Below are 12,393 nucleotides of genomic sequence, written 5' to 3' on the forward strand. Positions count from 1 at the left end.
ATTTGCTGGCATATTGAGCACAGCACTTTCACAGCATCATCTTTTAGGATTTGAAATAGCTCAACTGGAATTCCATCACTTCTACTAGCTTTGTTTGTGGTGATGCTTCCTAAGGCTCACTTGACTTTGCATTCCAGGATGTCTGACTCTAAGTTAGTGATCATACCATTGTCATCATCTGGGTCATGAAGATCTTTTTCGTAAAGTTTTTCCATGTATTATTGCCACCTCCTCTTAATATCTTCTGCTTTTGTTAGGTCCATACCATTTCTGTCCTTATTGTGCCCAGCTTTGCATGAAATGTTCCCTTGGTATCTCTAACTTTCTTGAAGAGATCTCTAGTTTTCCTCTGTTGTTTTCCTCTATTTGTTTGCATTGATTGCTGAGGAAGGCTTTCTTATCTCTCCTTGATATTCTTTGGAACTCTTCATTCAAATGGGTATATCTTTCCTTTGCTTTTTGCTTCTCTTCTTTTCAAAGCTATTTGTAAGGCCTCCTCAGACAACCATTTTGCTTTTTTGCATTTCTTTTTCTTGGGGATGGTCTTGATCCCTGTCTCCTGTACAATGTCCCAAACCTCCATCCATAGTTCAGGCACTCTGTCTATGAGATCTAATCCCTTGAATCTATTAGTCACTTCCACTGTATAATTGTAAGGGATTTGATTTAGGCCATACCTGAATGACCTAGAGGTTTTGCCTACTTTCTTCAATTTAAGTCTGAATTTGGCAATAAGGAGTTCATGATCTGAGCCACAGTCAGCTCCAGGTCTTATTTTTGCTGACTGTATAGAGCTTCTCCATCTTTGGCTGCAAAGAATATAATCTGATTTCGGTGTTCACCATCTGGTGATGTCCACATGTACAGTCTTCTCTTGTGTTGTTGGAAGAGAGTGTTTGCTATGACCAGTGCATTCTCTTGGCAATACTCTATTAGCCTTTGACCTGCTTCATCCTGTACTCCAAGGCCAAATTTTCCTGTTACTCTAGGTATTTCTTGACTTCCTACTTTTGCATTCCAGTCCCCTGTAATGAAAAGGAAATCTTTTTTGGGTGTTAGTTCTAGAAGGTCTTTTTGGTCTTCATAGCGTTCAACTTCAGCTTCTTTAGCATTACTGGTCAGGGCATAGATTTGGATTACTGTGATACTAAATGGTTTGCCTTGGAAATGAACAGAGATCATTCTCTCGTTTTTGAGATTGCATCCAAGTACTGCATTTTTGGATCTTTTGTTGACTGTGGTGGCTACTCCATTTCTTCTAAGGGATTCTTGCCCATAGTAGTAGGTAATACTGGTCATCTGAGTTAAAGTCACCCACTAGGTAGTTTAAGAACCAAAGGCATTCCTTCCCCCTCTGATACTCTGATCTCCAAACAGTAAGATTCTTGATAATATTAGATCATGTTATTAGAGTGTGTTTGCTTTCCTTTGACAAGTACTTGTGGTTATAATGACACTACAACTTACCTTCACAACTGCTCCTATTAGTAAAAAGGCACTTAGTAAAAAGATAATACATTGTAGAGTTGGCTTTATAAAGAAACAGCTTACACAAAAATCAGCAGAACCACCCTATTCAAACTTTTAGTCTATTTACATACAAAGAGGCTTACTTGGCATGTGCAGTTTCTGCAATGATCCCCGTCGACCCAGGAGTCTTGGTCTCTATAGAGCAGTCCACTCACTTGACAGGTCTTCTCACAATGACAGTTTTCCAATTGACTAAGTCTTGTTTCTGCATAGTTCAGCTGCAAGCAAGAGTTGCTATGTGTAATTTCTGTAATTCAACTGCACTGTCCTAACAAAGCTAATTGCAACAAGAAAAAATACATCTAAGCAGGAGGCAGGGGGAAATGCTCAAAAGAGTTCAGTGATTCTCAGCCAGATCTGTTTTTTGGGTTTTGAAGGATTTTTTTTTCCTTTTTTTTAATTTCACACAAGGTGGAATCATTCTAAATTGAAGACATATTGGGCTCCCGTGGTCTAATGAGCACCAAATGAGACATTAAACTATCTCAGGGACCTCATGGGTGTTTATCAACATGAGCTTTCAGCTCAAGCCCACAAGAAACCACTTGTAATGAATGTGTTCAAGGACTCATTTCAGTGTTTACAGGTGATCTAATCAGCAACTCTGAAGCACTTACATTTATCTCCTACTATCCCGTCCCTATTCTTCACACACTAACTAAGTGTCATGGTTTACAAGCTGGGACATCACTGCTTCTTCTTTTATGAAAAATGCTGGGGAGCTGGAGCCAGAAAAAGGGTGAGTCAGAGGCAGATCTGATTTCTCCCCAGTTCAGGATTCTCCACATAGAATGCCCCAGGAATCACTTTGGCATTCAGACAAGGTCGAGAGAGGCAAACAAATCCCCAGGTGAGATGAGGATTTTCAAAAATAACCTTTTTCTTTTTCTGGGTCACTCAACTGCTCCCATTTAACATCTCTGATTTGAAAGGATTTATGAAGTTTGAATGACGTCACAAGTAATCCCTTCAAGGGATCATCCAGCCTCTCTTTGCACAACTAACAGTGATAAAACATTCATTACCTCCCAAAGGAGGCTACTTCTCTTGGCGAGCTCAAGATGTCTGAAATGTCTTTCTGGCTTGAGCTGTGTAGTTCCTCTCCCTTTTTCCTATTAGATCTAGTTTTGCCTTATAGCCAGTTCTAAGCAAGTCTAATCTCTCTACAAACATTTGAGGTTTCCTCAATGCCTGCTCCAATGTCCCCATGCCTACCCCTAACCACATTTGGTCCCACCAGAATCCCCTTAACTCCTTGTGATATAGTTCCAAACTTCTCTCCTGGCCATTTTCCATGTATGTGACTCTAGGTTGCCTTCAAAAATATGGCACCAAAAAAAAAAAAATATATGGCACAAAAAGCCTGGAATCTGGTATGATCTCTCTGTTGTCACATCCTTATTACACTAAGGTGTAACTCAGCTCCATAGCAACCTCATTGTTCTTCTTATACAGAGATCACCAAGAACAAATACCACTTTCTAAAAATGTATCCGTTTCTTTCCCTTCTCAATCATATTTATATTATACATCCCTGTCTTGAGTATTTTCTCCATATAGGAGATCAAATCAATTCTTGATCCAAACTAAGACTATTTCAGGGTGATATTTTAGTTACAATAGTTGAACCTGGCTATTGGCAACTTCTACCCTCTTTCTATATTTTCAGTGGTTCCTGTCCACACATGCTCCTCTCACTTATAACAGCACTATTTTCTGGAAATAGAATCCACATGTAATTCCAACCTTAGTTTTTATCACTTATTCAATCCTCTTCCTCTACACTTGCTAAAATTTCTCAAGAAAAATTGTTCCTTGTGTGCCTGTCACGGGTAGTACCAAGAGGAAGGACAAAGATGAAAAAGGATCCTAAACAAACCACATGCAGTATAATCAAAGCTGAAAAAACTGAGCTATTCCTGAAATATTAGCTTCCTAGGACGCCTCTACTGTACAGAATCTTCCAAAAATTCAGGTCACATTTAAATCTTCAGCCTAGTCATGGAGCTTCCAGAAATGACGATAATTAACTTATTTGGGAATTCTTTACAAAACACAGATAACATAGACTTCCAAAAGTCTGGTGACACCAAGTGACCAAAACCATATATTGGTAAGAGGTAATAAGAAGGGGGGCTTCCCTGGTGGCTCAGCTGGTAGAGAATCTGCCTGCAATGCAGAAGACCTGGGTTCAGTCCCTGGGTTGGGAAGATCCCCTGGAGAGGGAAAGGCTACCCACTCCAGTATTCTGGCCTGGAGAATTCCACGGACTGTCTAGTCCACGGGGGTTGCAAAGAATCGGACACGACTGAGCAACTTTCACGAATAAGAAGGGAGTGGTAATGCAGCACACATTATCTTGACCTCATTTCTATCGTCTCAGCAGCTCCTGCATAAGGCAGTGATAGTCCTATGACCTTGGAATGAACAAGAGCTGAACTAGAAGGGAATCTTTCCTAAAAGTGGTTCTGCATGAGGAGTCCAGGAGAGCCGTCTTACTCTGAAAGTCTGGAACAACTCTAGGGACTGTATCACTCTGAGAAGAGGACTTCTCAAGGACGAGTCCAAAAGGCAATTCTGTATCTATCCCAGTTTCCTGAAAATCCAGGTGCTTGCCTAAAGGAAATATTGTCAATTTCCAGTACTACCCTATGAAGCTGAGCTATGCTCACCTCCAAAACTCAATTCCAAGGAAGAGTCTCAGTTTTAATACAGTGGAAGGTATGCCTATGAAGGTTTTGTTTCCCTTCTGAGCTTTTTTCATTTTTAATATACTTAGCCTTCTCTGAAAACAATGAAAAACCCTAATCTCTGTAATAACAAGAATGCATCAGACAGACTTTCAAAAACAAAGAAATACAGTAAAGCAAAAAGCTAATTTTTCAAAGGCACTTAATATGTAATCTTGCCTTCCTTTTCCCCCTGCTAAATCCTGAAGCAACAATAAAGGAAAAAAATTGCTCTGAAGCAAAAAAAATAAATTACATTTTCTGTCACTGGCATTAGCATGCAGAATTTCTACAAATTCATTTTCAAAAGCTATTTCTACACTACCTGCCGTTTTCTCAGGGAATGCCTACAGATCCAAAATAGATAGAGTATCAAATCTGCATCTCTTTTCTGTTTTACCTTTGTTCAAGCATTTATCTAAGCAAACATAGAGCAAATCATTTATTCTTAACTCTACACATTCAAAGACAGGCAGCAGAGGCTTTTTTCACAGTAAGAGGTCACTGAATGAAACTAGGTACATTAGTCATGCAATAGATCGCTTCTTTTCCTTTCCTTTGAAATATTATTTATTTGGCATTTGCTATATGAAAGGTAAAAAAAGAGATCTATTGTATTAAATCTTTAAACTTAATTGAAAAATCACTATTGAGCTCCTGGAAACAATGAAAATCTCTAAATTAAATATGTTACAAGCTGAAATGCCACCCCAAGTGATGCTTGATTTCCATAAGTACATTTGGCAAAGATTTAGACAGAAGTAATCAAGAAATTACCCATCTTCAGCATCTCTTCTTCCTGAGCTTGAAGGGAGAATGGGATTACAGCACAGGGAAGATGCAAGATAAGGACACAGCCTGATCCAATCACTGCGTACCTAGCTCAGCAGGTGTGTGGGTCTCACAGTGTCAAGACTACCTGGGACAATTTCTAGAATAAGTTAGGGGATTAGTGGTCTCTAGTGGATTACTTAGGGGAGGTGTCAGGGAAGGTACTTTGTTGCCCTTTCCCCTGGTAAAGGTATGGCTTTGCCAGACTGTAGGGATTCTTCCCCTGGAGAAGGAAATGGCAACCCACTCCAGAATTCTTGCCTAGAGAATCCCATGGACAGAGGAGCCTGGTGGGCTACAGTCCACGGGGTCACAAAGAGTCAGACACAACTGAGCGACTAGGACACACAGGGATTCTTTAAGAGGGCTCTTCTGTACCCTGGCTCCTGTTACCTGAAACTACATGCAAGCTGCTTCCCTGATCTGTCCTTTCACACATTTTCAATCATCCCTACTTTGAAAGGAGAAAAGAAACAGCAAGCCCTCCTAGGCGCACCCCTGAGCTTATGTGATGTCTGCGCCTGTTTGCTTTGATGTGATTTTGGCTACCAACTCCTGCCTGGCTTGTGTGCTGGGCTCACTCTCTGGTTGGATTCCATGGCTTCCACTATGTTCCAAGTATGAGGACTTTCTGCTCCTTTCCAAGACCTCCTGGCTCTAGACCAGGGCTCTGACAGCAACTCTCATGAAATCTTCATAAAATGAAGAATAACTATCATCATTTTACAGATGGGGAAACTGCAGCTGGAAATGAGATCGGTGACTCATTCCAGGCTGCAAACATTGGAAGAAGTGATAAAAATGAGATTCAACATCAGATGAATCTCACTCCAAAGCCCATTTCTATCTCCACCAAGATCTGTATGACTAATGCCTGTTTTAATCATAGCTGCTGGGCAACTCAAACCAAACCTCCAATCCTATTAGCTAAATCTTGGCTTATTTAACCAAAGGCAAAGTCCAAATACAGATGGATTTAGTGCCCCAGAATTCCCTTTGTGCACAGGAATCCTCCCTGTCTTCTGATCTGGCTTATCGCCCCAGACGCCATCTCTTTCACTCTGCTCCCAGCAAGATGGCAGACTAGGTACCCTGAAAGACTTTCCTCCTTGAACCAACTAAAATGCTGGATAAAATACACAAATCAAAGCTTTTAAAAAATCATCACAGGGGCTGATACAAAAGGAAGCAAGCCATAGTGGCCAAAACAAACTCAGAGTCAGGGATCCAGGGAGGCGAGTGAGCACCAAAGCTTCATGACGTCAGCCAAAACAGGCAGCCTTTGGGCTCCCAGCTTGACGGCTGGAGAGGAGGCCAGGGAGACAGAGAACAGGGTCTGCCCAAGACAAGGTGTCTTAAAGGAAACTCCTACATCAAGGTGGGGCCCCAAAAGGTTGTACCCTCAGCTTCAGAGTGAACAAAAAAGAAACAAGACTTATACAGGCACAGAAGGAAGACCATCCCGTTCAGACTGTGGTCTTGGCTAGAGGGAAGTATCTTCCTTGAGAAGTCTTAAGGAATTCTTTGCTGAGGATTCGCCTGGCGGATCCCAGGTTTGCAGTCTAATTCTGAGTCATCCCCATGATCTGAAAAACCTTTAAGAGATCATGCAATAGAAGTTGCCGCTGAGTGGTCCTGGCAGAAGCACACATAACATGAACCCAGAACTCAGACAGCTGCCACATATATCTAAGGACAACAGTGGCTATAACCAGATGGGTGAGATCAGAGGCCTTGCTCTTACCTGATCTTCCTCCTTCAAAAGCTACTACAAGCTCTCTGCTCACGTTTCACTCCCAGCAGATACCATCTGAACACACACTCCTCTTTTTCTCTCCTCTTATGGCCCATGCTTCTTCTCACTATTATTGCCATCCTCTTACTGGCAGCATCTTCCTCTCTTTCTCCATCAGTCATTCCTCCTTTATATCTTTTGATTCTCTTTCTAATCCTTTTATCCTCCAGCCATAAGCTTTCTCAGTCATGATCCAACTTTCAGAATCTAAGTTTGAGTTCCAGTTTTGCCATCCACTTTTCTTGGGAAAACTTACACAACCTTCTTGGAACTCCAACTTCTCCTGGACAGTGGGCTAATAAACCTAACTCAGGATTGCTGTGAGGATGAAAGAGAGGGAATCTAAAAATTTAAGCATTGTAACTAACACATAGTAAGTGTTCAATAAATATTACCTAGTTTGAGTATCTTTCCAGCTTATTCCAGATCAGGGGTTGACAAACTAAAGCCCATGGACCAAATCTGACCCACCACTCATTTTTGTATGGCCTGTGAGCTGAGAATGACTTTTATATTTTTCAGTGATTAAATTTTTTTAATTGAAGTATGGTTGGTATACAAGATATAATAAGTTACAGGTGTACAATATAGTAATTGACAATTTTTAAAGGTTTATACTCCATTTTTAATTATGCAATGTTGACTATATGCTCCTTGCTATAAGCTACCATGATACACTGTACAATAGTTTGTACCTCTTAATTCACTACCCCTATACTGTTCCTCCACCCCTCCCCACTAGAAACCACAATTTTGTTCTCTATGAGTCTGCTTCTTTTTTGCCATATTCACTAGTTTGTTGCATTTTTTAGATTCCACATATAAGTGATATCAAACAGAACTTGTCTTTCACCTATTTATTTCCACTTAGTATAATGCCTTCTGAATCCACTGCTGTGAATGGCACAATTTCACTCTTTTTATGGCTGAGTAGTATTCCATTGTGTGTGTGCATGTCACCTGAGGCTGAGTGGCATCTTTCTTGGTCCAAAAATTTGGTAACAAGCTACAATATAGTATGTATATATACCACATCTTCTTTATCCATTCATCTGTTGATGCACACTAGGGCTGCTCACATAGCTTGGCATTTCTAAATAAAACTGCTATGAACACTGGAGTGCATGAATCTTTTTGAATTAGTATTTTGGTTTCCTTTGGATATGTACCCAGGGATGGAATTGCTGGGTCATAAGGTAATTCTACCTTTAGTTTTTTGAGAAACCTCCAAACTATCTTTCACAGTGGCTGCCTCAATTTATACTTCCACATATAGTTTACAAAGTTTCTACTGTAAATGAAAACAATTTGTTTTCATTGGAAAACAATTCAACAAATTATTATAATAGTTTACACAGTTTCCCTTTACTATAGAGAAAACAGTAACATCTGTTACTTGTGTTCTTTTTGAAGATAGCCAATCTGACAGGTGTGAGCTAATGTATCATTGTGTGGTTTTGGTTTGTATTTCCCTGATGATTACCAGTGTTGAGTATCTACATGCTATATTGATCAATTTCATTCAAGTGAAATAAATATACACATCATGTTCTCAATTTTGCTTCCTGATCTACAGAAACTAAAATTTACTAACCGGCCCTTTACAGGAAAAGTTTGTCAGCTCCTCTTCTAGATTATCATGGGTTCCAGATTTTGCAGTGAAAATTGAAGTACTCAGTTTTCTAATTATAATTCTATTCATAGTTTGAAAGAAATAAGACTTATAAATCTTCCACAGTGCCGGGGGTGTTTAGAAGGTAGATTAAACCATTTTCTGTTTGTAATCACCCACAATTAAATATCTTCTGCCTCACAAATGCCCATTTTACATAATAATGTTTTGAGGACAGAGCTCAATGTGGCTGCTAGATAATGTATAGCTAAAAAGACAAAAATGACATTCCTGCAACAAGAAAGAATGAGAACAAAAAGGGTACCATCAACTCCAGGATATGGGGAACCACAGTCACCTGAAGCTGAGTGGCATGTTTCTTGGTCCAAAAATTTGGTAGCAAGCTAAAATATAATTAACAGTATTGAGATCAAGCTGCTCCAGACAACATGAAATAATAGCTTCTACATGCCACAAGCTGGGAAGGCAAATAATTGCCTGCGTTTCACATTTCCACTACACTCTGAAGTGAAAAGCTCTCGATTCTCAGATTTAGTTTCTCTCTTTACGAAAGTGGTCTGTCTCTCTTTGCAGACAAAAGGAGATTTGGCCAAAAAAACCTAGTTTGGAACAGAAACACTGTCTTCAGCAGCACAATCTTTGAGTCCAAAATACAGCCCTAACTACCAAACACTGACCTACCCCACCAGTTTTTTCCTCATACCATGGCTGATGGCAGGAGCCGTCACAGCCGCAGGTGGAATAGGATTAATGTATCATTTTCACTGTTATTAAAAGTCTTCCTTTTGCAGAGTATAATGTCTCTTAGGCCCGACCTAATTCCTTCTTCGCCCTAGGCCAGAACTCAAGTCCACGACTGATTGGTATCATAACAAGAGCACTAGCCATGTTTTCTATTTATTCAGCACCTCTCTTCACAAGGCTCAGGGCTTTTCATTATCAATCTAAATTTTATTAATATGTATTATTAAAGCCCCTCATTGTCTACATTTCTGGCTCTGCCACTCAATATGATGTCTGTGGGGGTAGAAATCACTTCATCACTGCCTCTCTGTGCCTAGCACAGCGTCCAGCAAATAGCAAATCCTCAAAAGATGCTTGTCAAGTGGATGATGGAGAAGAGGGAGAGATACAGAAGTAGAAGACTGAAGTTGTTAAAGGCAAACTTGCCTCCTTGACTATTTGAACTCAGGATCAGTTTTGAAATGAATCATGGGTTAGAAATGTGATATAATGCCTTCCTGTGACAGTAATCTGTTCTTAACAGCAGCAATTTTGCCCTTTCTGATTACTGGCAGTTATTCTTGCATCCAGAATGCATTAGCTTACAAGCAGCAGTGACTCTGACCATATATCAGCTCTCAGTGTTACTAGTTTAATGGTCAATGGGAAAATTCCTTTGCCACTCCCAGGGAGGTTACAATTATACATATTGCCTCTTTCTTTCAAACATTTTTCAAGTAAACATTTTAATACAGCTGAATGGCATCAAAGACAGAAATGGTTATGTTTACTATAGGTTGTCCTATTTCAAGAAAGAGTAAACCATTTTTATGGTAACATATTGCAGATATCAAAGCTAAAAATGTTTCCATTATAGCAAATCACTCTGAGTTCCAGACAGGATGGGCAAAAAAATGAAACATCACAAGTGAATTTTAGATACCTACTTTTGCAGTCATCTTGGCCAAAAGCTCTTGTAAATCCATTATTCCTTGCACCAGGCTTAAGAAATCACTGCAAGTTGGGCAAGCTCAATAAAGAAAATATAAAATAAATGTTGATACTGTGCTAACAGAAGAAGATATGTTTTTCAACCATAGTTGCTCGGCTATGTAGAAGGGGTTTTCACTTTTCTGGTTAAGTTTGACTTCAAAATTGGAGTGAATTCACAAGGATTTCAGGTCTAGATCTTTCCCTGTTTTTAATAAAAATGAACTGAAAAGAAAGGCAGTATGTTTTAAACTGTAAATTATTTTTAAATTTAAATTAAGCTCATTTTTATCAGCCCTAAAGAATTGTGAATTTTCACAGAAGTGGCAAAAGTAAACTCCTATCTAATTCAAGAAGTTTTAAAAATCATTTATATACATGTGTTTATATAGTTATATCAAACATAACTTTCTGTATCAATATACAGACTAAAAACTGCTCAAGTTTTCTTATCTTCAAATTTTAATTCTACAAATAATATGTAAACGTTTTAAAAATTCAAAGACAGAAGTATTTAGGATACATAAGATCTCACACTAATCCCACCATCTCATAAGTCAACAATGTAAATAGTTCATGCATATCCTTCCTGACAGCTTCTCTCATACTATCAACAAGTTACATTAAATAATTCTGAAATGCTTTAAGTTGCTACTTACTGCGATTCAGGTTTGGACACTGTGTTATATATCCATTTGGCATGAAGATGATTTTCCCATCTTGGATAATCCCCTTGATAAAAGAAGAGAGACGTGGCAATCAGTATTACACATATCAGTTCAAATGGTACCTGTCACATGCTCTCTGCAGGGAAGATTTTTTTATTTAACACGACTGATAACCTCATTCAAAAGGTGAGTTGGCCACACTGACCTACTCCAACTCATGCTCTTCCAGAAATCTCAAAATGTCCATTCATCTTGAGAAAGCTACAATCACTTACTACTGATTTATGCTAATGATATCATAGAACTAAGGATCCATCAGTCAATGTTTTTAAACTGTCCCTCTAAAAAGACACTGATGCAATAAAATTTCTCCTCAATGCCCTAGTCATCTTAAAACATTAAATATTGCTGATTTCCAGGATTATCTTAGGTGGAGGAAAGAGACAATAGGAACATATTAGACTAAAATGCTCTACTGATTCATTTAATCAAGGAAATAAAATTAGACATGGGGAAAACTAAGAACCTTGCTCTCAGCTAATTGAATAACATGAGTCTTTGCTGGTGAGTCTTAAGATTTGCTCAACATCTCACTGTGGATGAAAGGTGGTCTTTTAATTTTGTAGTCTATCTAGAAGAACAGCCCTAATTTAAGAAAGTCATTGGGGCTGCCATCCCTCAATGAAAATATTGACATAGCTTTTGGATTTTTCATGTTGAATTTCAAGATTCAGTTTCTAGGGTATTATTTCCCGGATTTGATGGAAGAGATATTACAGAACAGATGGAACATGTAGAAGCTGGTTCAGTATATTGAGCTTAATCTATAAATAAAATATAGGCTTATGATAGTGTGGCAAGTCTTTCAGAGGGAGAGAAGTTTAACATTTATGTGCTTATCCTCTGAAGAGCAAAAGGTAATCAGCAAACACTGTTTCTGCTTATTATTTCAAGATAAAATATTAATTGGAAATGTTAATAGAAACAACAGGATCAAAAGGCCTCTTCCTCAAAACTAGATATCTTTATTAATCTCTTCCTCTTTGAGGATGATGCACTGTCTGTGATCACCAGAGCAGACAGCCTCACCATGGGAAGGAGGTCCCTGCCACAGTTCTTCAAAATGAATTTGCCATGTCTTGCAAGGCAATTCCAGGGAGTAATTAATGGAGCACAATCTAAGTCAATCAGCTTCTTCGTGGCACAATATTGCACAGTTTTTCAAAGCAAATTATCTCCTTTGAGAGGCCAGGGCACCTTTCAAGCATGTTTGAGGAATCTGAGAAAAGCATGGGATTGGCAGTCAGTGGTTCAAGGTCTGAATCCATCTGTAGCTAACTGGGTTTACTTAGGAAGTCAACCACCTTCTCTGAGCTTCAGTTGCTTCATCTAGAAAAAAAGAAGTGCTGTATGCAAAAGCCACAGAACCTTCCAGCACTGAAGTTCTGGGTCAATGAAATCTTTGTCCAAACTGAAATGGTCACAATTTAGATT

At 39.1% G+C, this 12,393-nt stretch overlaps 1 protein-coding gene across 2 annotated transcripts in view; it reads right to left on the bottom strand.

Moving 5' to 3' along the window:
- The window catches only part of NELL1 (neural EGFL like 1), a 1,003,663-nt gene that overhangs the window by 743,603 nt on the left and 247,667 nt on the right, over positions 1-12,393 (bottom strand). For both annotated transcript variants that reach the window (XM_070457287.1, XM_070457286.1), the window contains exons 6-8: positions 10,891-10,963; positions 10,189-10,271; positions 1,614-1,748 (exon numbers count right to left, since the gene is read on the bottom strand). In XM_070457287.1, the coding sequence (XP_070313388.1) occupies positions 1,614-1,748; positions 10,189-10,271; positions 10,891-10,963 (291 nt within the window). The remainder of the gene's footprint in view (positions 1-1,613; positions 1,749-10,188; positions 10,272-10,890; positions 10,964-12,393) is intronic.

The sequence above is a fragment of the Odocoileus virginianus genome, chromosome 28 (assembly GCF_023699985.2).
Source record: "Odocoileus virginianus isolate 20LAN1187 ecotype Illinois chromosome 28, Ovbor_1.2, whole genome shotgun sequence".
Lineage (NCBI taxonomy): Eukaryota > Metazoa > Chordata > Mammalia > Artiodactyla > Cervidae > Odocoileus > Odocoileus virginianus.